At 36.9% G+C, this 26,244-nt stretch overlaps 1 protein-coding gene across 2 annotated transcripts in view; it reads left to right on the forward strand.

The window, feature by feature from the left end:
• Tusp (WD40 superfamily protein Tusp) overlaps positions 1-26,244 on the forward strand; it is a 133,902-nt gene that overhangs the window by 87,747 nt on the left and 19,911 nt on the right. For both annotated transcript variants that reach the window (XR_014441785.1, XM_083123989.1), the window contains exons 5-12: positions 4,827-4,995; positions 6,550-6,809; positions 7,538-7,762; positions 10,278-10,506; positions 13,213-13,424; positions 14,486-14,578; positions 14,700-14,835; positions 21,827-23,324. Coding sequence is in view for 1 of the 2 variants with exons in the window: in XM_083123989.1 (XP_082980115.1) it covers positions 4,827-4,995; positions 6,550-6,809; positions 7,538-7,762; positions 10,278-10,506; positions 13,213-13,424; positions 14,486-14,578; positions 14,700-14,835; positions 21,827-23,324 (2,822 nt within the window). In the remaining variant the exon portion in view is untranslated. The remainder of the gene's footprint in view (positions 1-4,826; positions 4,996-6,549; positions 6,810-7,537; positions 7,763-10,277; positions 10,507-13,212; positions 13,425-14,485; positions 14,579-14,699; positions 14,836-21,826; positions 23,325-26,244) is intronic.

Consider the following 26,244-nt stretch of genomic DNA (forward strand, 5'->3'; position numbering starts at 1 on the left):
AATATGCTTTGGTGAACGTTATTTGAAAGTGTTTTCATTACAGACTTTTTAAATTTCATATAAGTTCTCCAGATAGGGGATTTCTTGACAATGTTTGTTCGCGTCCTAATCACATAAATGGTTTGAAACAAATGAACTATTAATTAAACCACTAGAAAATAAATAAGGAAGGAACTACATTCGATTAGGTCGCGTCTTGCTGTTAGGAACGCGTAATTTAAATTGTGAGATCCAAAGAGGAGAGCGAAGTTTCTCATTATATATTTCCAGAGCAGCAGCAGGTCGTGGACTGTCTTTCGATCATCAAGCCTATCTATTCGGAATTAGTCAATTAGATTACTGTAGAAATCAAATCTGGGATAAGCACCTTCATGTTTATATTTCATGTAACGTAACATTTTGGATTACACTCATTCTATATTTGTAGTCTGTATTATACTGACAGTGTTCCATATAACAGTCTCAAATTCAAGTTTTGCGTGTACTAAAGAGTAATATAATACCTTAAGCATTTGGAAGTTTCTAAAGCCTTTGCCCATTCTAATAATGAACCCAATAAGTTTGTAAGCGTCGCTTATTACTTTGTTAATATGGTGAGCGAAGGTAACCTTAGAGTCAAAATAAATTCCTAGGTCCTTTGCAGTTTCCAATTTTTTAAGACTGGTATTATTAATTTTATATTGAAAATTTAAGACTGTTCTTTGTTTAGAATAAGTAGCAGAGCAACATTTTTCTGCATTTAAAGAAAGACCGTTGCACAAGCACCACATACTCAATCAATTTATGTCTTGTTGTAGACAAACACTGTCTTCAATACTTTTTATTCTCTGAAAGAATTCTAGGTTGTCTGCAAATAACAGTTTCCTAGAATTAATCAGGTGTTCTGGTAAGTCTTTTATTAATAGAGGAAATAGAAAGAGTCCTATATTGGACCCTTGAGGTACTCCGGAACATACTAAAATTTGCTGGATGTGTGGCCTTTATACAAAACATATTGTTTTGTATTCATTATGTATGACGCCATAAGTTTCCTTACTGGAAGGGAGAAATTGAAAGTGCCCAATTTACTTGGTAGTAGATCATGATCTACAATGTCAAAGGCTTTGGAAAAATCAGTGTATATTACAGCTACCTGCCCCCGTCATCTAATACTGTGCTTATATAATGTGGATTTTCACCAAGATTTGTTTCTATTGTGCAGTTGGGCAGAAAGTCATGCTGGAATTGAGATAAAGTTTCTTTGACATTGTTATACAGGGTTTTCGTAAATGATTGTTGGGGTTACAAACAAGCACTGTATTTTACCTAATAAAGATAGATACATGCAATTTTTTGCAAAATGTTAGAAAACTCACCAAGTTTTTATGACAAAGTCACAAATGTTCCATGTGCTCGTCTTGCGATATCCTGCAGATATCTTAGTGATAGTCCATTTCCTGCCACACTCGGGATAGCATATCACGTGTAACACTGTTGATGGAATTGGTTATGCATGTTTTCAGTTTCTCAATGGTAATGGGTAATGGAGGATAGTAAACGGTATCTTTTACGTATCCCCAGAGAAAAAAATCGCAAGGAGAAAGGTCAGGGGAATGAGGCGACCATGATAAAAAAAAATTCGTAGAACACTCCATTATGTTGTCTTCGGAATGTTTAGTTCCTTGCATCCAGCAGGAATCGATTTCTTCAGGCTCCGTAGATAGGTTTCACGAAATCGCTCCACATCATGTTCCGACACTGATGGTGGACCACTGCATTTGCCTTTGCAAATGTAACCTTTTTCTTTGAACTGTGAATATCACCTTCTAATCGAATTGTCGCGCACGAAAATGTCGTTGCACAACTGTAACGGACCTTGTTGCGTGATATTCAAGGACACAGAATGCCTTCTCACTAGTAATATCAGCCATTTTGGAAAACTGCCACCTAGCGGAGGATCGAGAAACAGAGGTCTATTAAACAAATAAGGAATAAAACTTGTTGAGTTTCTCAACAATATCGTGTATTTGTGTTCACCGTGTCATTCACCCAGATCGATTACAACAATGAGGAAACCCCGACAATCATTTACGAAAACCCGGTATATATGGCAGTATAAAATTTGCTCAAATATTTTAGCAGGGGCAGATAAAAGAGGTATGGCACCATGGTTTTGTATATTTCTGTTCTCTGAAGGATTTGGTACTGGGCATACAGCAGTTACTTTCCACCTGTCGGGAAACTGCAAAGAAGATATAGTTGCATTCAAGATAATAAAAAGAGGATCTTTTAAAATATCTACACATCCTTTGAAGATGTAGGGTGGAATTTTGTCCGGTCCCGCCTACTTCTTTGGCTTTAATTTTTTGACAGCTTCTTCAATTTCTGTCACACTGATAATCTGAATGTTGAGTGTATCTAACGTTTTGCACTCTATGTGCCCTGCCATGATTTCCAGATTATACTTTGCCGTGTTGTTTGCGCACACAGATTGAAAGTATTTTGCAAATATTTCAAAGACTGTATTCAAGTTGAGTATGGGTTCATTGTTTGAAGAAACTAGAAGAAACTGTTTATTTTGCCTGTTGTGATTTATGTACGACCAGAAAAGTGACGGGTCACTTTGTACATATATTGCTTTCAAAAGTTGGATAAGTAATTATTATAAGCAGCTGATGTTTCTTTTTTTGATTGCCTTTCTAAGTTCCTTAAATTTGTTGGCATGGTGAGTTGGGTTACCTATATTTTGTTTTCACTTTTGGTGGTGATGAGCCTTTGCTTTTATTTTTTTAATTATATTGGTGGTAAACCAGCATGGATGTTTAGGTGTTAAACGTCTTAAAGGTATGAATGTGTCAAAAGCTTTGTTTATTATTTTGTAAAACATATCTGTCATTTCGTTTACATTATCACAGAGTTTTAGTAGGTCCCAGTTAACCGCCAATAGTTTGTTGAATAGTTTGTTAAAGTCAGTTTTTTTTAAAATATTAAGATAGGTTGTTCGGTAGGTGATTATGTTGTGTTCTTTTTGTGTGCTTTATTTCAATGACGAGACAAGGATGATGCTTATGCGCAGGCACAAGGGCTGAGTTTCTCGTGTCAACTGCATGCCAAAAACGTTAGTAAACACCAGATCGAGAGTTTTTCATTACTATTTTGAATGTTATTTATGCTGCGTAATTGAAAAAGCACATAAGGTTGAATAAGTTGCAACATGCAGGACAGCCATTAACGAGGTTGTATTCGTTTCTTGTTATGCAAGGGATATTGAAATCCCCTATGAGGAGAATGTCATGTGCGGGTCTACAATTCCTTTCAAGGAAACTATAAAATAAGTTTTAAGAGTAAAGTAAACAATACAGATGTAACAAGTAGGCAGTCCATGAATTACAATCTTCACAAGCAACGGGTCAACGTTAGGGTCCTCATTAAAATTCCCCATGAGCGTTGCTGCATATTTGTTATGAATTGCCAGGAGAGCAACCCCGTCAGTAATTATTGCAAACTATTAAACCCAAATAGTTTATGCAACATAGGCATTGACTAATATTTCGCATAATAATGATGACTCGTAGAAATAGTTTTTAGAATACAATAGATAATACTGACCTTTGTGCATGAATTCATGATTTTTCTGCATATCAACTTCATTCATATCTAGCTAATAAAAGCAAATGTTATCAGGACTTTGCATATATAAAACAATTTGAATCTTATAATGTTCATGCCTATCCATAACATGAGCATATTTTTTGTTTTTTAATGGGAGTTAATAATATCCCCTTTGCACTGCACTATACCTACCATGAAAGCACATAGGACATGTAGAGTTTCCAGATGTGCCGGTTAATAATTCTTAATTTTGTCGCTGGATGGTGCTGGAAGCAAGGGTTGGTGCACAGTCTCAACTGTTACATCAGTGTGTTGCTAGACAGTACCTGTCAAAACACCGTGGATGTGCGAGTGATCGTGATATTGGGTTTGTGTGGTAAACATGTCGACCTTCAAACCAAATAAAGAGCATGTGCGGTACGTCCTGCTTTTCTTGTTCATTCAAAAGAAAAATGTGAGTGAAAGCCATCGTATCCTTGTGGAAACATACGGCGACAATGTCCTAACACAAGAAGCAAGTGTGCGGTGGTTTCGACGATTCAAAAATGGTGATTTCGACTTGAAAGACAAAGATCGCCCACGCCAGCCGAAAAAATTCCAAGATGCAGAATTGCAAGCACTGTTGTACGAAGACGATACGCAAACGCAACATGGTCGCCAAACCATATCTGATCGTCTTCATGCCATGGGAAAGATCCAGATTGGGCCACAAGTCATGGAAAAGTGATTTTGCAGCACGACAACGCCTCATCACACACACAGCGAAAGGCATCAGAGACACCATTTCTGCACTTGGCTGGGAATTCTTGCCCCACCTGCCATACTCACCAGCCTTAGCCCCTTCGGACTACCACTTGTTTTCATCGATGTCTCACTTTCCCAGCAACACTTCAACAATTACGAAGATGTAGAACAATGGCTTGCTGACTGGATCACCTCAAAATGTGAACGATTTTTCTGGTAGGGCATCCACAATTTGACGGACAGATGGGCACAATGTATAGCTAGCGATGGTGCATAGTTTGAATAAAGCATTTGTTACCTTTCTCCCCAGATACATTTGTTTTCTTTCAGATCAATTAAGAATTATTAACCGGCACACCTGGTATATTGATGTGATTAGCACCATGCTCTGGCTGCCTGTGTAGATCAGGTATTGTAAATGTTGCATGCTGTACTTCTTGATTTTTATGTTATCTTTGATTGCAAAACCAATATTTTTTTCTACCTTGTAGGTATACTTTGGCACAACTTCTGGACAAATCATTGTCATGGATGTCCATGGGGCAATGGTGTCACAGATGCAGATTGCAGGCGAGATTGGCATCACAGGAATGGCTTGGAGCTGTGAGAAATTCAAGATGGAGGAGAGTGATGATGCAGATAACATGAGTACGCAGTCTGGTAAGAATGACTTTTTGTGCGGTCATTGTCATCAGTTACTGTCTTCATTCTCTGTGGTAATACAGCTCTTTGAAAGTCCAAAGTTTGGTGTAAGGTGTATCTGTTTTTGTGGCATCTACAGTCTGCAAGAAAGAAAACTATAAACTACAGAGCTCTAATTTATGTTCCTTCCATTTCCTGTTGAAAATATCTTTATCTAGGAAAAATTAAAAATATATCACAACATGGGATCTGGGAACTACTCAAAATTGCTCAGATGAATTAAGGAGCGTTGGAAATACGTGAGAACTTGGTTTCTCAGTATGAGGCATGCATGTTCTAAAAATTCACAATAAAAATTATTATGAGAAACAGTTAATACACCATGCTAAAGGTCCCGGGTTCGATCCCCGGCCGGTTCAAATCCGGGAACTTTTCTAACGATGGAAGCGGCCCCGGCGCTCACCCAGCGTCGAATAATATGGGTACCTGGGGGAAACCCTGGGGGGTAAAGGTGGTCAGGGGCATGATGCTGATCACATCACCCCCACTCACGACCGGATCAAGAAAGTGTGGGGCGTTACCCCCACACACCCTATATGCCTTCATGGCATGGTTCTATGCACAGGGGAGCACTTTACCTTTTTAACAGTTAATACTGTTTTTTATAGTGTGGTGTTCTTATTTCAGACACATTATTTGATAATGCAGAAAAGTTAAATTGATCCATATTTTTGTGGTGAAGTATCCACAAAATTTCTTATAATTAAAAGTGATGGGTGGGATGGAAACTTCAAAGATATTGTTTTGTATTTCCATTGTGTCATTGACTCGGCAGGTTTTTGTGTTGAAATATTTTTTTATTAATATTGAAATATGTAAATTGTGTTTTTAGTGTAATTCTTTTACTTAAAGTATTATTTCAATAATCTATGATCTTTCTTAACTGTACCAAAACAGTTTGTGTTTTCACATTTCCATATATCTTGCCTCCTGACTGAAAGTGTAAAAACTGCCCTATAAATAAATTCTATATTTTCTCACTAATCACTGTGCAACTGGACTGGCGCAGGCCTCCCTGTTGCAAGGGGCTAGGGCATGTGCCTCCAACTTATGACATAAGCCCTTCATCCAGTATATTTTTTTCTGCATATTGATTTGTACGATCAACCTTGAATTCTGCAACTTAAATGTGCTTTTGAATACTCTGACACGTGCTAAACATGAACATTTTGTTCGTATGTGCAATTAATTTCACCCTAATTAACGAGGGACAAATTAAAAGGTAGTCTGTTTATCTGCCACAATAAGTAAAATTGCTAATTATTTTATCAAGTCAATATTTGTATACATAGCCTGTACAGTTCTGCCATTTTTGTTAGAAGACATAAAGAAATATTTAGTTATTTTGGTAATAAAACTGTATGTCATCAAGACTAGTCATAGAAATTTTAAATAGGTGAAATGTTTTAAGAGAATAATATTAGCAGCAATCGAAAGAAATTTAACATTTCTACCAGTACAAAGTTTTATTTTCCAATCCCTAATTCAAGCACACACTTTCCTCGTTTCCAGATAATAGAATGTTCATACTAGCTGTAAGTTTGAAGAATGGATTCATCTATCTGATGAAGAACTTTGATGATGTGTCACCAATCCAGATCCACACGGGACTTTATGGAATTAGTATGGAGTGGAGTAATTCAAGGGAGTTGTTGGCTGTAGCTGGAGCCCATCCATCCTCATGTGAGAAGCCTGGAGAATACGTGAACATACTGAAGTTTTATTCGGATACTGGGATCCTCTTATATTCTGTTCATGTTCCATATACTCAGGTAGAGTGAAATAACAATTTGTGTTTACAGTATATTGTATTGTGATGCAATACAATTTTTCTCTTTTTGGAAATATGCATAACTTGTATTACTGGAAAATTGTCAGTAATATCAGTAAAAGTCAGTTTTTCATCATGGTCAGTAATTTGTCAGTTTTTAAAATGGTCAGTAAAATTGGTACCTTTTTATGTTCATGACTGCAATTTGTGATTGTTTTTTTTTTATTTTGTCATTACACTTTGGGGAATACTTGATGATTTCAGTAAGATGGGATGTCAGTTCAGTTGAAGATAGGCATTATTTTCTTATTTTCTTAATCTGCTAATAGCCGTTATTGTACTGACAAGGTTTGATTGGTTTGTTGGTTGATTTGGTGTTTTAAGTCCACTTAATGCACAGTAAGGCTAATCGGGACTGGACCTACAGTTTAAAGTAGGATCCGAACCACTATGTACCTCCACTGGGTATCGAACCTGGGACCCTTGATTACAAGACGACGACGCAATGGCAAAGTTTGAGTGCTGTGTTTTTTACTCTGCTCCTTGTTATTCTATCCACCATGTTACCTTTGTTTACAGTGCATTAATTCTGATTATTTGAACATATTTATAACTTTATCTTGTATTTTTAAAAATATTAGTTTTGTGTTCAGTGCATGTGCATGTGGCTGTGTTGATACTGTTTCATAGCATCACATCCCCCAAAGTGATATGTTTGTTCTTTTGCAGTCACCAGTGACAGCACTCACATGGGGACACAATGACAAACGCCTCTTCATAGCAACCGGTTGCCAGATACACATAGCGTGGGTGTCCAGAAGAATAGCATCGCTGCAGTTGATGTGCAGGCTCCAAATCCACAACAGGCTGAAAGGCGAAGCTCAGGTGGCTGTTCTACCACTTCCTCCCAGGATAAAATCACTAATATCCACCCTTTTTGCTCAAACCATCAGGGTATGTATAAGAGATATCATTGGAACATGTTTTTGCTGTTAATTATGTAGCAGTGTAGTTGTAGATAATAAATGTTGTTACTACATCTAGGGTGCATATAGGGATAAATGATGATAACATTAGATATGTATTTGTGGTAAATAAAATATTGAAATATTGGTGCAAAAACAAATTTAACTTCTAGCTCAAATTTGGTACCTAAAATTGCATTTCTGTGTTATTTTGATGAATAAAATTTCAAATCTGATTTTGAAACTTTTATCTAATTACAGAAAATTAGAACTTTCAGTGGTATGGGGTGATTGGTTTCATTTATTTTACTGGGCTTTTCTACCACTTTGGGCTAATTGCAAAAATGAGAATGAAATGATGAATGTGATGAAATTAATGAAGGGACACTCACAAAGAGCACCCATGCCCAAGCTGGGATTCAATCCTGGAACCCCAGGCATCGCAGCATTCTGTTCTAACCACTCCAATATTCATAATCACTATATTTGTGAAATGAATGGATTTAAGTTTTAATTTTTTTATGAGGAAATCTGTATTTTCTTGCATTTCACCACAGAATGAATTAGCATTCCTGATTTAGTCTATGGGCCAAGTGGCCAAAATCAAGAATTCGGTATAATTTGGGGGTACTAATTTTCTTTTATGCCACAGTTATATGGGTGTGTAAGGATGCCATAATGGCCATTTCAAAGTGGTATCTAATAGAAATGGTGGTCAATCCAAGATGGCGGATGTTCATATTTGAAAAAACGACCATATCTCAGAAATCATTGGTCCGATTTCAATGATCATTCTTTCAAATGAAAGCTTAGGATGTGTTCTATATTTAAGGTTATCTCAGATTAAGTATTTAATCATGGATTAGCAAAAATAAAGTCATATTTTTTACTAATAATTTTATGTTTATCATTAATTTACTAATAATCTAGGCATCTGAGAACAAAAATTGTTGGGTAAACGCTCATTTTTAATTTGACATATTACACTTGTTGATTTTGACCTCAGAATCCATATAAAACAAATGAATTATGTAGTGTGTGCAGCCAATTCTTCTAGCACGAAGTGTCCTTAGTCCTATTTAATTATATCTATTGTAACTCGTATTGACTGTCGAATAGTGTATTATTGTTATATACATGTAATAACATTTCATAATAATAATAATTGTTATTATTATTAGCATTTTCTTCTTCTTCTTCTTATTATTATTATTATTAGTTGTTTTAGTAATAACTAGCCATGAATTTTGTTGAAATGCTACTGGTGTTCATGGAAGAATGTTATTGATTGATTGAAATTGAAATTTTGGATGCATCAGTACTTGGGCTATTTGCATCTGTCACATTATAAGGGGCAATTACCTTACAATTGATAAAAAAATCACCATGCATGTCTAAAATCTTTTTGCCCAGGGTAAAAACAGAGACTGTATTGGGGCACTCAGCACATATATGGGCAAAATAAAGTACCACACACAACCATACAAAGATGTACTCCCGATGCCTTAGTGGTAATTTCCTCACCTTGTAATTAAGGGGACCCAGGTTCGATACCTGGTGGAGGTACGTAGTGGTTCAGATCCCACTTCAAACTGTAGGTCCACTCCTGATTAGCCTTTGTATGCATAAAGGGGGACTTAAAACAAAAACTCAAATCAAGCAATCCTACAAAGGACTATACTGGCCGTAAATCCAGATGGTAGAACCTCATTGGCCTGCAAGACTGCAGTTTCCAAGGTGAAATACGTGGAAATGAGGTTCACATTTGGGTGTGTTCAGAACATTATAACATAATCGTACTCTTTATTAGTTATTACAGCCCAAATGTCTGCTTAATGTTACAATAGGTGTAATTAAATAGGACAAAGGACACATCATGTTGGTAGAATTTGCTGCACACTCTACATAATTCATTTATTTAATATGAATTCCAAGGTCAAAACCAACAAGTGTAATATGTCAAATTAAAGATAAGCGTTTATGCTACAATTTTTGTTTGGAACACTTCTCAGATACCTAGATTAATAGTAAATTAATGATAAACATAAAATTATTAGTAAAAGATATGACTTTTTTCTTCTTCTTCTAATCCATGATTAAATACTTAATCTGAGATAACCTTAAATATAGAACACATCCTAAGCTTTCATTTGAAAGAAAGATCGTTGAAATCGGACCCACGATTTCAGAGATATGGTCATTTTTTTTTTCAAATATCAACATCCGCCATCTTGGATTGACCACCATTTCTATTAAATACCACTTTGAAATGCCCATTATTGCATCCTTACACACCCATATAACTGTGGCGTAAAGGAAAACTAGTACCCCCAAATTATGCCGAATTCTTGATTTTGGCCCATAGACTGATTAGTATTCGTTAAGCATTTGCAGACCATTTTGAAATGTTCTGTCCATGTTCAGTGATTTGTTACAATGTTGTTATTTGTGATGTGTGCATATTCATAGCAACCACTTGTTTTATACCGTATATTGTTTCGCAGTGTTGTGTTCCTGAAATCTCCCAGATAAGGGAATTCGTTAGCCGTCCACCAATGGGAAACATTCGTTTGCATTGTACTATGATACGCCATGCTGATGATACCAACCTCATATCTGGTACATGCTATACGCTTTACTTAGAATACCTAGGAGGTTTAGTGCCACTCCTGAAGGGAAAGAGGACAAGCAAGATACGACCTGAATTTGTTATATTTGATCCACAAGTAGATGGTAATTATTCTTCATCCATTCCATTAGATTAAGGTGGCCAAGCATCTGATTTCTGTAGATCAACCCTGCGTGTAGAATTATAGAATTTCATTTGTGACTTCTAGGCACAAATGCATCAACTGAAAGAATATTTTCAATAATGAATACTATTTGGACAGCCAACAAGTCTAAACTAAAAGTAGAAACCTTATGATACTTGATAACCAGAAAATTTAAGTTACACATGTCTTGAATGATTTAATTTTGAAAAACAGTAGTTTGTTATGATCAATGTATTCTCATGATAAGCATGTTTCAAAGGGTGTCGTTATTGAATGTGTAATTCTTCTGTACTGTATGATAAATCATATTTTTTTTTTCTGAAGTAAATAAAGAAAATGCTTATTTTTTAAATACATATTTAATGACTTCCCTTTCTTTTGAAGCTCTTCAAAAAGAGCATTAAAAGTACAGTTCCGTAATAATTGCCATTTTTAATTTTTTATTTATGTTAAGTATGTTTAGCATGTTATGGAGGTAGGAAGCAGCTTAAAAAGATAGAAACGTATTGCTTTTTCATATAATGTCATGCTTTTAATTTCTTGAAATCTGATCAGCCAAATTAAGTATTATTTTTCATATTCAGTAAAAGTAAGGTACACACATTGCGTATTGGATTTTGAATTATAGATAAGTTAAGATGTATAGTGTATTTACTCTTTAAGAGGCGTTATTATGTATTAAGTTCAATACAGTATTTAACTGCAATGTGATTTATGATGTGATTGAAATTTCCTTACTTAAAAAGTAAAAGCACTGCCTTATTTTTACGTAGTTTCTAAAATTCTTTGCAATAAACAGTCTTCATTGTAACAACAACAAGGGAAATTTTACTTATTTTATGTGGCAAAAAATTAAACATTTCAGTATCATGGAACAACAATCATTTGCAAACAAATAAAATTTAATAAAACTAGTAAATCAACATTTTAAAATCCAGTGGCATGCTGAGAAAACTCATCCGTTGGAAGCTGAAGCGCTTCTGGTGTTGTTCTAGTTAGAAATACTATGAAGGAAATACAATGGATCAAGAACTGCTTTTTTTCCAGTTCTTTCTTTCTAGCACTAACCCTGGGGAAATTTATTCTTTTACTTTCTTATATATATATTTTTTCTATGCACCATTGGATGCGATGCTCTTCAATATCTGGTTTTCTCTTAAAAACAAGAGCGTTGCATACTTTACAGTGCTGGACTTTCTGAGAAGTTTCATCTTGATGACGTCTCAGAAACCCTACCATGTTTGTAAACAAGGGGCTGAAAAAAAAGATCTATGACCAGACCTTCAAGAGTGGGGGGAAAAGGGGTCGAAGGACCTTGGATTCGCAGACCTGCTGCGATGACTTGGCCTGCCTCACACCATTGCATTCAACAGGAAACATAGCTAGGCTCTCCTTTCGATGTACTAAACTTAGTGAATCTCTTGTGTATTTCTAGCAGTTTCATGGTGTCACTAGATTAATTTCGCTCAGATATGAGAATATTCTGATTTATTTTTTACTTCTCTAAAATATTTTAAAAGCAAAATTTTTATTATTTTGCTTTGTCATCGCCGCATCTCCCAATGACCGTATGCCTCACCTCTGGGTGGTGTACCAGTGTACTTTATTGATACTAGACAAATATTTGTTGTTGTTTTTTTCACTTAAAAGTGATTCATCATATTTTTTTCTTAATTTTTCTGTAATCATTTCCTTATACATTTATGACTAATTCTCTCGGGTTATCAACCATAGCAATTCTTGAACAGTTTCCAAGCTTTCGAGAGCCAAGGTCAATTCTGGAACAGTTTCTGAGCTTTCGAGAGATAATATCAATTTCATCTTCAGTTATGGTCAATTCTGGAACAATTCGAGAGCCGTCACTCTCATCTTCAGGGTAGAAGATGCATGTACCTGAAGATGAGAGTGACATTAACTCTTGAAAGCTCTGAAACTGTTCCAGAATTGACCTGGTTGATAGTCCGAGAGTATTTATTCATCATTCGTTGCCAGGAAAGCTTGAAGACTTACTTATTATACATTTGTATTAATGAAATTTCTTTGAAAAGCAATGTCCTAATGACTGTATTTAGATTCGACTTCTGTTTGGAATGTACAGAATAATGCATGCAAAAAACTGTTGACACCATTACCAAAAATCCTTCAGGGTAGAAGATGCATGTACCTGAAGATGAGAGTGACATTAACTCTTGAAAGCTCTGAAACTGTTCCAGAATTGACCTGGTTGATAGTCCGAGAGTATTTATTCATCATTCGTTGCCAGGAAAGCTTGAAGACTTACTTATTATACATTTGTATTAATGAAATTTCTTTGAAAAGCAATGTCCTAATGACTGTATTTAGATTCGACTTCTGTTTGGAATGTACAGAATAATGCATGCAAAAAACTGTTGACACCATTACCAAAAATCCTTGAGAATTAATTTATTGATAATAGTGTTGAGGTAATTCATGTATTAGTTTTGGCAGACATCAGTTGTACTGCTATCAGCACTAATTAGTTCAGAATTAATGAACAATCATGACTGATGCTTTTATAGTGTTTTCATATCTTGTATGCTATGCAGAATGACAGAACGTAAAGTTATGTAAGAGGATGAAAATTTAGACGTTAGATGGATGAAAATTATAATTCAAAATCTCATTAAATCTATTTTCTTTTCAGAAACAGGATTATGTATAGATTCCAGCCCAGATTCAGGGAAGAGCAGCGGCTCCTCCCAGAATGGACATGCGACCGACACCTCAGACACAGAACACGAAGACAGCTGTGCCAGCCCACGCGTCCAGCGGAGGAAACGGAGACGACGGAAATCACATGGAGAAAGGACTGAAGGGGATGGAGACGACTTGACTTATGTTGATACTCTTCCAGATGTAAGTGTGGTGATTCATGCCTGATGTTGGCAAGTAATTAATATAGCACCTGAATGTGTATTAATTTGTTTCCTTTCAGTCCATAGTTGGGTAAACATGTCAATAGAAAACAATTTGAAATAGTTTGGACTTTATTAGCGGAAGAGTTTATTTAAGAATTCATTCCATGGACTTGTGGATAAATCTTTCTGGAATCTAAATATTGTTAAATCCCAAAAGGCAAACAAGGCGTGTGGCCGTGTAAATGATGTATAGTGTTCCGGACTTGTGCATCCTTCTTTGATCATCTGATGATGACCATTTCATGCAGTTTAAGTATCATGAGGTAAAAAAACATTAATGTGTGTCCGTAATGTGAATAATTATAAATGTTTAAATACATAATGAAAAGATTACAAAAAAGTTAAATGTAAATATGGTAAAACATTTTGTGAATGTGAGAAGAATGCACCCAATGGTCCACTGGGTACTGTAAGGCCACATATGTGACTTCAAGTAGGAATGTTTCAACAATATTCTTGCACAAAATAGCTCTGGTCCTCACCCGGCCTCTGTCAGTATGTACCTAAAAGGGGGAGGGGAGGGGGTGTAAAGGCAGCCAGAGGATACAAATCATCTCATCATCTCCACCAGTGCTTGAAGTGGGATATCATCCTCCTGCATCCCCCCCCCTACTTCGTGCGCTGACCTCCACTGTAGTTGAGGAGATCCAACAGTGTGCGAGATCCCTACTTCACACCTTCATGACACGTGGAATGCATAGGGGTTAACTTTACTTTTATGAATGTTGTGTTTGTGTATCTCGGAGTCCATCCTTTGTTCCTTATCATATTTAGCCAGATTTGTAGAAAATGTATAAAATATTACAGATATATCAACATGAAGGTGTCATTTGGCACTTATCTACTTAAATATTTCTGTATTAGTAGGATTCTAGGTGTGGATGTTTCAAGTATTTGCTCCAAATAAGAATTTTTAAGTTAACACTGGTAACTTTACATTCATGAAATAATTTTTTCTTGCAATTTGGTAAATGTATAACTAAATATATATCTTTTCAGAATGTTCCATTAGTTGAAGTAACTTCTAACATCTGGGGTACAAAATTCAAGATACATGGCTTAGCATCATGCCTTCCAGCAAATCTTGGCCAGGTAATTATTATTTTCAATAAGTTTTGTAGTATTGTTATAAATTTGTGCAACTGGACAGTCTTCCTATCGAGACTGTAACTGATAAAATTACTTTCTTTTCTTTCTTTCCTTCCCAATGTAGGTGACATATAAAACATCACTGCTTCATCTTCAGCCTAGACAGATGACTTTACTAATGGCTGAATTAAGGGATGACATTTTGCCAGAACCTGATCCAAATTTCAATCCAAATCTTTTCTCGGAAGATGAAGAGGAAGGTAGGTTTCAAGTTTATTTTATTTCTCAGTACTAGTGTCTACTGTTCTTGGGAACCATCCCAGTGGTTATGTTAATAAATGAATAAGAAAGCTGAATTCTGGGAAAATAAATCTATGAACAATTCCTCCTGCACAATTGCAGAAAATCTTAGTATTGACGAATTTGTGAATATCTAGATATTTGTATGAGCTTCAAGATGCAGTGGCCTCTTTTCTGTTTCTAATGTGTAGACTGCAGCAAACAGACATGAAGATTCTAGAGCAGGAATTCTAAACAAGACTGATTTTTAAAATTTAGAATAATACCATTGTTCAAACACATAGCGAGAGGTAGGCTAGGTGAGCAGAGATTGCCAAATTGCAAAAAATGGTCAATTTTGATAGGATATTTGACGATTCTGCTTCATTCAATCAAGAAAGTTAAATTCTAATTATTTTCTTTCTAAGATATCAGTCGGGATTTGTAAATATTTTGTAAAATTTACTCACAATAATCTGTAGTACATAGTTTTATAACAATGTTATTTTTTCAAGCAGACTTGAATAATTTTAAATTGTATTTTTCTACTGAAAACGTACTGCACACTGTATTATACAGGGTGTTTCTGTGACCGTGTTACAGACTTGCAGGGATGATGGAAGGAAACAAACGCAACAAAATGAGATAGGGAACCCTGGTCCGGAAATATTTGCCCAGTCAATAGTTACAAGCCAAAACCTTCGAAGGGCAGCCAACCATGCACAATGTGGAGGGGAACCATAAAAGAAGGGGAAAGAATCCACTGCGCATGCCCTGGAGAAGATATGACGTCAAACTTGACATGTGTAGTTTAGAAGCACAAGTGTTACGGCTGCACTCAGTGCAATGGAGTATACGCTAGAGGATCTGGCTGATTTGGTGTTTGTGTATGGGCGAGCAAATGGGAAATGTAGGGAAGCAGAAAGTTTGTATCGGACCATGTTTCCCAGACTTTTTCAACGATTACGGGAAACGTGGCAAGTGCAACCTCAATTCCACAAACAAGGAGGACAAAGAACTGCAAGGACACCTGACCTTGAAGAAACAGTGCTGGATCGGGTGGAAGGACAACCATCCACGGGCTGTGGCACGTGTAATTGGTGTGGCCTATAGTACTGTTTGGAAAGTTCTGAGGGAGCAGCAGCAGCTGCACCCTTACCATCCACAGTGTGTCCATGCCTTGGGTTCAGCTGATTTCACACCCCACGTTGTGTTTAGTGAATGGTTACTGCAGTTCTGTGTGGTCGACCCCCAGTTCCATGCCTGTGTAGTTTTCACTGATGAGCTCTGTTTCACGAGAGACTGGATGCTGAATAGTCACAATAGCCATGTATGAGCCGATGAAAATCCCCGTGCTACAATCGTGAAGGGCCATCAAGACAGATTTGCTGTAAACATTTGGGCGGGCGTTGTCAGCAAACATTTAATAGGTCCGTATCTTTCACCGCCACAATTAACTGAACCAGTGTACACTGTGTTTCTAAGAGACATCTTCTCCGAGTTATTGGAACATGTCCTACTTCTCGTTCATCAATGAATGTGGTTTGAGCACGATGGGGCCCCAGCACACTTCGTAGCTGGTGCTCGTGATATTCTGACGCAGACCTTCCCACTGCGGTGAATAGGGAGAGGCGGACCTGTTTCTTGGCCTGCCCGTTCACCTGATCTGACCCTACTTGATTTTTTTTTTTGTGGGGTCATGTCAAACGTGTTGTCTATAAGACACCTGTGAGTATTGTAGAGGAACTCTTGACAAGAATCCTTGCAGCCTGTGATCTGGTCCGAACGACTCCTGGGATATTAGAGCGGATGCGACAGAGGTTATTGCAATGCTGTCATGCCTGTATCGAGGCAGGAGGGCATCACTTTGAACAATTGCTGTAATGATGGCTGCAGTTACTACTCATTAAAACCGCTGCAGTGATTCTGTTTTCCACTTCCCCAGACATATTTTATGTTTCCCCTCCGCATTGTGCATGTTTGCCTGCCCTTCGAAGGTTTGGCTTGCAACTTTTGATGGAAATTTCCAGACCAGGGTTTCCTATCTCCTTTTGTTGTGTTTGTTCCCTTCAATCATCCCTGCAAGTCTGTAACATGGTCACAGAAACATCCTGTATATTGTAATTATTATTCTTAACCTTTTTTTCTTCTTTTGTTATATTCTGGTAACACACTTCTAGAATTTTCTGTTTCCCAAAGTAGTAGTGATAGTAGTTTTCTAAAGATGTTCTTCAGACACTAAGGCATAACTGAAATATCCTTTAATGTGCTAAACTCTTTAACAAATCAGAATGCAAATTACGAATCTTTAAATATAACCTTTATTATTTTCAATTAGTTTTTCTTTGTTTCCTAATTTCAAAATTTGTAGGATTTGTATCACAAACCATGGCATAATAAGAAAAATATCGAAGGATGCACATAAAATGTCGGTGCTTGGTAATGTGGGGCTGGGTGAAACTACAATCCTGCCTACGGCACCAAAATATCTAGCTAATGGCTGCCTGTGTTTTCCAATACAATCTAGATTTTATCTGGAAAATTTCACTGAAAAAAAATGCAGGCTCTACCAGGACTCGAACCCATGCCTCTGGCATACCATGCCATTGCTCTACCAACCGAGCCACAGAACCAGCCCTGGTATCGCCTTATTTTTTGCTGGTGCTCTTTTACCTGTGTGAAATTGTCTCTGCCAGTGCTACCACAATGGGATCTGTTCTCTTGTCTGTTCACTGATGACAACCACAGTTGACAGTTTCTCCCAACATAGAGTTGGTTGTTACGCGAGTTGTTTGAAAAGTTCTAAGAATGACAAAGAAAAACACAGTTACCTGTTCAATTTGGTTTTATTTTTCTACATAGTCTCCCTTGAAATCAATGCACTTCATCCAGTTATGTTCCAGCACCATGACCCCATCACGAAATGCATATTCCTCAAGGCTTGCAAAATAGTCCTCCACTGCTGCTTTCATGTCTTCATCTGATGCATCTGATGAAAATCGCTTTCCACGAAGGATTTTTTTAAGCTGTGGGAATAGATGAAAGTGTGAGGGTACCAGGTCAGGCAAATAAGGTGTGTCTGTGAGGAAAACTTACTTTAATTGGTCGATTTTTGCCATTGCAACAACACATGTGTGTGGGCAGGCATTATCCAAATGCATGATGATTTTCTTCTTCTTCAATCCTGGTCCTTTTAACGAATATTTGTGTCCAGTTGGTCGAGAAGGTTAGCATAGTACTGTCCTTGATGGTGCATCCAGTTGGGAGATAATCTATCAAGAGGATACCCTTAGCATCCCATAAAATTGACGCCATGATTTTTCCCGCTGATTTGACAGCCTTCGCCTTCTTTGGTGCTGGTGAATCATAATGGTTCCACTGATTTGATTGTTCTTTTGTCTCTGGAATGTAGTAGTGTATCCATGTTTCATCTATAGTTATGACTCTTTGCACAGAATCTGTTGTGTTCTTAAAATGGGCCAGACATTCATTGCGCACTCACATCCGCATTGCTTTTGAACGACTGTTAACAGAACATTTTTCTCATCCCCAATTCTTCTGTCAAAATACAAAACACCTGTTCACCTGAGATACCTATAGCTTCAGCAATTTCACGCACCTTCAGACAACTGTCCTCCAACACCATATCATGGACCTTTTTAATCATTTTTGCCGTTGTTGCTGATTTTGTCCTTCCACTATGTGAGTCATCTTCTAAGCTCTCACAGCCACGTTTAAACTCAGTAGTCCACTTTGACACAGTGGCAAATAAAGGAGCAGAGTCCACTAAGGTGTCCTTCGTATCGGCATGAATTTCTGTTGCCTTCATTCCCTTTTTCACAAAGGTGCTCAATTTTCTCCATTTTACTTACTCACACCTGTCCTTCTGTTCCTGCCTCTAGACACAAAACAAATTAAGGTATTCAGACGGTACTGTTCACGTGTTCCCTTGAAGGATGAGGGATTCTAGTGGCATGTATCGTTCCAAACTCCTGCTGCCATCTGTCAGTCATTCTTAAAACTTTTCAAATGATCCTCGTACTTTATGATTTGGCCCACACAGGAGACTCACACACAGACTATTCCACAGAGGTAAGACAGCAAAACATCAGGTGAAGCCAAGGCTTTCTAGATGGCACAGTTGGTAGAGACCTGGGTTTGAGTCCTGGTCAAGCCTACATTTTTCTCTAAATTTTCTACATAGTACATCCGTTGTGTGTGCCAAATCGTAAAGCTAGATTTTAGTATAAAAGTGTTACTTGAATAACTTAAAGCATATTCCTCTGTGAATTATATCCAATTGTGAATTTAAACTTTAGAATTCACAAAAAGCAACTTGCTGAAACGGTATTAAAATTTAAAGCTTAACCAGACCAAACCTTACTCTGCCAGTGCCCTACCACTAAGCTACCAATCTCTGGCTTCACCCAGACTTTATACAGGAAGTGATATAATTTTTTTTATTCACTAGAAACCATGTTTTAAATATCCATCCACTTTGTTTAAAAACTTGCTACTAGTGGGAACTTCCTATATTGTAAAATATAATTTTCTATATGCCCATATGGACTTGTGTAGATTCTTTTGACCCTCCACACATTTTCTAAAAGTCTGTTTGCAGTATTTAAGTAACTTACTTACTTTTGTTCAAATCGATTTTTATCATCCTATTTAACCTTTAGGTGCCCGATCGTCTCAATTGAGTTGCTTTTAGGTAACCATCGAGGGCCCGATCATCTCAATCGAGATGTTTTGTCAAGGTCGTAGTTTTTACGTTATAACTTCGGTATTTTGGGCTAGAATTCCAATTTTCTTTTTTCATATTGTCAACAACACATGTATTTAATAGAAATGATTGTTGCACGTTTTTTGTTTTTTTTTCATGAAAATGGTGGGGAAAAGGCGACTTCATTTTTTGCATCTTTTTTTGCCGGCAAGGGAAGGCCGGCTTTGTTGTTCTAAAGCAATGCTTTCCACTCACCCCTGGAAACTGCATTCGAAGGAAGTTTGTTTATCGGTACCCGAGGTCAAAAGGAATGTTTTCTGTGTGGGCGCAGAAGTAGGGGGAGGGGGAAGAGGGGTTGTTGAAACTGCCCAGGCATGCTGAAGAAAAGCCTTTGTTCTTGAGCACAAGTGTTTCACAAGTGGCTATAAAGGTTACTCTGCATTGTCTAAAAATAGCCTCTGAGCTATAGTCATTTCAATGTAACGCTGCATTTCGCTGAAATACGAAGCTTGAGACAGTGGCTCGCAGGCCTTTCGATTCGGAAGTACAACTCACGTTACATTGGTCATATGATAATGATGCAAATATTTTTCTGTATCTTACATGCCAACGATAATTTCTATGTGCATGTTGACCATTTCATGTCCTTTTTTTTCGGGAGGCTGGGGGAAACCAATTTTTTTTTTTTAAAAAAAATGATTTTTGGGGGATTCCCCCTCCCTCTCCATATATATGCCGAATGTGCATAAATTTTATATCGTCTGAATCTGTGATTCATTCCGCGTACAATGATATATCATTCATCTCTCTAGGGCAATTAGCCTCTGAGCTATAGTCATTTCAATGTAACCCTGCATTTTGCTGAAATCCAAAGCTTGAGACAGTGGTGCGCAGGTCTTCTATTTCTGGGGTACAACTCGCGTTACATTGGTCATATGATAATGATGCAAATATTTTTCTGTATCTTACATGCCAGCGATAATTTCTATGCATGTTAACCTTTTCATGTCCTTTTTTCGGGGGGTGGGGGAAACCCCATTTTTTTAAAAAAAATGATTTTTGGGGGATTCCCCCTCCCCTTCCATATATATACGCCGAACGTGCATAAATTTTATATCGTCTGAACCTGTGATTTATTCCGCGTATAACGGTATATCATTCATCTCTCTAGGGCAATTAGCCTCTGATCTACAGTCATTTCAAGGTAATGCTACATTTTGAAGCTTGAATCAGTGGCGTGCCGACCATTCCTTTTGGGGGTACAACTCGCATTACATTGGTCATATGATAATAATGCAAATATTTTTGTGTTCCTTACATGCCAGCGATAATTTCCATGTGCATGTCGACACTGTCTTGGGGTATGGAGGAAATCCTCATTTTTTCCAAAATTTTGGAATTTTGGGGGTTCTCTCCTCCCCCCTGCCACATAATATGCTGAATTTGCATAAATATTATATAGTCTGAATCTCTGGTTCATTCTGCGTACAACGGTATATCATTCATCTCTCAAGGGCAATTAGCCTCCAATCTACACTCATTTAATTGAGACTGCATTTTGCTCAAAATCGGCTCGTGCAACAAGGGGACTGATTACCTGTGAAAATTGCCTTGGGCTCCTAAAGGTTAATTAATTTCATTGCCTGCCAATCATCAAAACTACAAGTTACCAAGTCGATGCTAAATTAATCAAATGATAAATAATTTTGTGTAAATAGTAAGTACCTCATTACTTGTATGCTTGTATGAATGGCTGTGTTTTCCATTCCATAAACATGGGTGCATTTTATATTCAACAAATATTGAGAAGATAAATGTTGGCTGAAGATCAAATATGAATCACGTAAGTGGACAAGCATGTAATGTTGTCATCTTTCAGTCTCACCGTCAGAAGTTCCAGGTTCAAGTCTCAGGTCCTGGCTTCAATATGGCTGTTCCTTTGTGTGTATTATTTCATCCAATCGTCAAGCATCATTGTCGTGATAAGCCTAAAATGTCGGAAAAATAAAGTAAACTAATACAAAATTGAAATGGTAATTTGTAGATTTATTTGAAGCATACTGTCAGAACAAACATTCATGAAAGATTACGTAAATATCATTAAGAGCGGAAATCAAGAAGTGTCTTAGTATAATTTTTTATAGTTTTTCAGTTTCTTGTGGAATATGGTCTTTGAAACCCTTTGTGCATATCTTGTCTTGAAAACTTCCACCCATATTTTCACTAATTTAAGAATTTTTCTTCAGTGTTCACAGATGAAAGAAGCATCCCACCGGGTCTCCAAACTGATATTGCTCCTATAGCCCCAATGTCACCAAGAAACCAAACAAATGTTGGCAACAGAAGATATTCCCATCCAAAGCCAAGCCCAGCCCAACAGTACATACCCGATATCCCTATAACGCTAGACAACCTACCGACCTTGGCAAGACCAGAAACATACGAAGACATGGATGAATTTCCATATGTGGATTTGACTGTTAACCCGGAGATGGTGAGTTTCCGGGAATCCTTGCGCATGGCAAGCCACGAGAGTAACTGCCCATATGGGCAATACTCACGCCAGAATGCACCACAGTGCACTCGTCATTCGATCTCCCCTCTTTGTTGTGATAGTGCCCAGTCCCCGAAACACACCGTTGCTCCTCGCGAAGTTATGGAACATGCTCCATCCACCATAGCAGACATGCAGCTGCCTTCTACGGATTATGGAAACGTTCAGAGAGTGAAGTCTTCTCTAGTGAGTCGAGCCCATGTGGAGAGAACGGACCCCATAAGTGTGGAAAATGGTAAAGTGGATGCATTGGAACTTTGTTCCCGGGAACATAACGGAGTTGATAATGCCGTAATGGTGAGGTCCATGATGAAAGCGTTAGACAATAAGATGCATGTTGTGAATGGAATTGACCCTGATATAGCACCAATATATAGCCCAAAAAGTAGCACGAAGAAGAAAGACAGACATTACTGCGGAAAACAATTCTCGAACCAGACTGGAAATCAGGTAGCAGCCGCAAAGTGGGGAGGAAAGCCAGAAGATATAAGATATATTGATGAAGACACGGAACTCTCTTGCGAAAGAAGCATATGTAAGACGATACCCAGTTCGAGCCGCTTGTCGGAATCCATGGTTCGCAGTTGCAGTGTTGGGTATCTGGACCTGGTGGATGCTCAGATGGTACCGAGCGACGTTGCATTCTTCAAAGACTCCCCTAAGCGGCTAGTGCTCGTTCACAAGAAGAAAGAAAGACCAAAGCCAAAATTGAAACAAAGTGGGAAGAGTCGTAGTTTAGATTCGAGTGACATTTTCCCGAAATTGGATGGCGTCCAGACTGCAACCACCAAGAAATCTCCAAAGAAACGTGACAAAATGGCATGTAACCGTTTAGTGAAAGCAACTGCTGATGATAGTTCCATAAGGTGTATGAGTGATACAAGTGTTAGTTTATCAAAGGCTGCCAGTTCTTCTAAAGACAGCTATTCGTTGCTGGAAAAGGATGAGATCAATGCTGCAATTCAACTGCTGAACACGTCGCAGATAAGTAATGGAGATGAATCTCCAAGAAGAAGGGGCGAGATAGTTAACGACCTAAGTAGAACTATGATTATTAATTCTTCTGATGGCATGGGTTCTCCTAGATCACTACCACCTCCGTCGCCGAGTCCTCGAACACCTCACAGTAGTCCGGCCAGTCCTGCCCTTAGCAAAAAGTCCAAACGGAATCAGTCTTCCTCGCCAATAAGGTAAGTAACTTCTCTTCCTAATGTCACCATTTCTGTAGTTTAATTTTTGACTTAAGAAAGGGAATATATTTTCTTGATATTTATATCTCATTATATTTTGGAGATTGGTACTAGCTAAAGAGTTTCATTCAGATTCAAATTAATATTGTAAAGGTAAATTGCATAATTATCAATGAAAGTACTTATTGGAAAGAAAATAAGCTTTTTTTTCCATAGCCAGTACACTAAATTCTTCACTGCATTATTTCAATTTAAATTAATATATAATTTCAGTAGAAATCTGAAACTTATATTTTTAATATTTACTTTCAAATAATTGAGCAATGAAATTATAGAGTACCAGCAGGTTTACAGAAGACAAACCATGATACTTTAGCAATACATGAGCAGGTGAAACTGCTTACATCATGACTAGCACTGAAAATAGATTAAGAAATAGGATGATCATGTAAGCAGTAGTGTTTTAGACAGTTATTGGGATCTACTAACAAGCCAAAGTATCAAAGTAATAGAGTTATTATATTCAAAGTAAAAGAGTTATTCTATAATATTACCTGACCATTGTTATTATTTGAGGTTCTTTAAACTTACTTTCATCTTGGTTGTGGTGTGGCATAGGTTTGATGCCAGTGAGAACCCTCTCTCAGGCAAGTAATAGTAACAGTAGTTAAACTCATTCGTCCAGCCTTAAATCTCTTTTTTGATTGTGTGTTTTGTTTTGTTTTGTTTCTGCTCAGTTCTCGTAGTTGCTGCATATCAGTTGCATCTTTGGACAGGTGCAAAAGAGTTTAAAATATAATAATAGAAATCTTCAAATTAGATTTGTCAGATCTTTTTTATTGGATAGAATAGAGTAATACTACCTTTTTTATGAAAAAATTATAAAACAATATATCTGTCATTCATTAGTTTAATCTGCCAATATATACCTATTTTTTCAATATTATCTACAAGATTTTGATTCCTATTAGCAGGTTTAGTGTAGACATAATTATGTAATTCGATTGTATCTTGCAGCCAATTGCTTTGTCCAAATGACATTCCTTCAGGGCCTCTTGGGACATACATGAAGACCTTCCTTAATGAGAAAGGCATATGTGAAAGCGAAAAATCAATATATTATTCCATGTATGTTTTCAAAGATGCACAGAACAGCTATGTTATAAGAATAGTACACTGAAAAATAGTCTCTTAAAATCAAGCACAGTTGCAATATTCACATGCTGCTTTTACTGACGATTTCAGCTGCACATATTTGACAAAAAAACATCTAGAAGAGAAACATTTTTATAAGGCTTTTTGTGTATAGAGCAACTTTATTATAGTGAATTTGTGATGTGTTTAAATCTGGGAAACCAGATTGTTTACGATAATGGAATTAATTAGAAGATACAGTTCACAGTTCAGTTTTTACATGGTGTTCCCAAGCTTTATTTTGCATTGTTTTGTCTTCAGTTCTTTGCGATTATCTTCACTGTTTAGATTTATTTGCATAATCACCTACTCTTGTCAGGAAACTACTGTTACGAATTTTGGTTGCTATCTGTGTTCACTGAGCACTTGAGTGCTCAGTTCACACACTGAAATAGTTTGTTTTTATGTGTTGGTATATTGATTTAACAATAGTGATTTTACGTCCCTAGATTAATTCTAATGCTTAGGATGAATGATGAATTTATAAAATGCATGAAAGAGCAAAGAAAAAGAAGCAGCCGTGTCTACCCAGGATTTGAATACATGGTCTGTGTGTTTACAGCATGGTTGTTTAATCACAGTGCCATGGAGACCAATACACTGATTTTTAAACTTTTCTGTTGTCATATGTGCTGTGTTACAAGCATAAAGATTTGGTTATATTTCAGGATATCCCACATTCCATTCTCCAGGCCTTTATTTCATAATCAGAAATATGAAATTTGCATCATTACAACAATGCATACATTGTTAGAATGTAGTGTCTCTTTTACTTTTCTTGAAATAAAGATCTGAAGAAGGGAGCACCTGAAAAATATACAATATGCTGTTATCTTTATGCTTTTAAAACCATATTTATAAAACAGAAAAGTTATGAAATGCAAGTAAAGCATACATATGGGAAGAATTGTGACTTCTTAAATTGACTTCTAAGTTTACAATGTGTGCTTTTTTTTTACAAGAAAAACCTCTATATGTTTGAATCAAAAGGTTAATATATAATTCTAGAACTGCCAGAAATGTTTATAATAATATAACTCATCAGTACACTATTGGGTTTCATTCAAGTGTATCTTATATCAGTACTATATCTGTTTAAGTAAACATCACATACTCGTAGCCAAATATTTCACACACTCACCTTTAATTCAAGTGCTCAAAACCAGGACCCATTATTTTGGTGTTTAATAATTCATGGAGTTTCTTGAAAAGAAGCAATAGAGGCTGTGGGTCTACAAAGCCAGAGAAATAGTGACAATGGGACTCAGTGTACTACCATGAGACACAAATATGGCACACATCTCTCAATGAATTGTTTACCACAACAGGCTTCAAGCATACTTTTTGCTTAGCGATGCAGAGTTAATTAAAAATTATAGCTACTGACATCTGTTAGAATGACTCTGAAAATGAAAAGATTGTAACAGTATTTATGCCAAGACTAGGTTTGTGTACATGTGTGTGTTTTGTGAAGCTTTCATTACACAGTTTTTTTAATCCACATTGAGATAGTTTTTCTAGAAAATGCATTGTTCTAGATACTAGATAATAGGTATAAGTTATCTATAATGGAGCTCACACGTTGAAATACATGCTTCCTGGGATGATGATGCATGCTATGCATTTCAAGAGGTATAAAAGCATTTATGCTAAATTGCCATAGTACTACAATCTTGCTTCTTCAATGTTTGAGCTCCCTAAATGTGATAGGTACATGACTGTGGAT

Source organism: Lepisma saccharinum, chromosome 6, assembly GCF_977018435.1.
Source record: "Lepisma saccharinum chromosome 6, izLepSacc3.1, whole genome shotgun sequence".
Classification (NCBI taxonomy): domain Eukaryota; kingdom Metazoa; phylum Arthropoda; class Insecta; order Zygentoma; family Lepismatidae; genus Lepisma; species Lepisma saccharinum.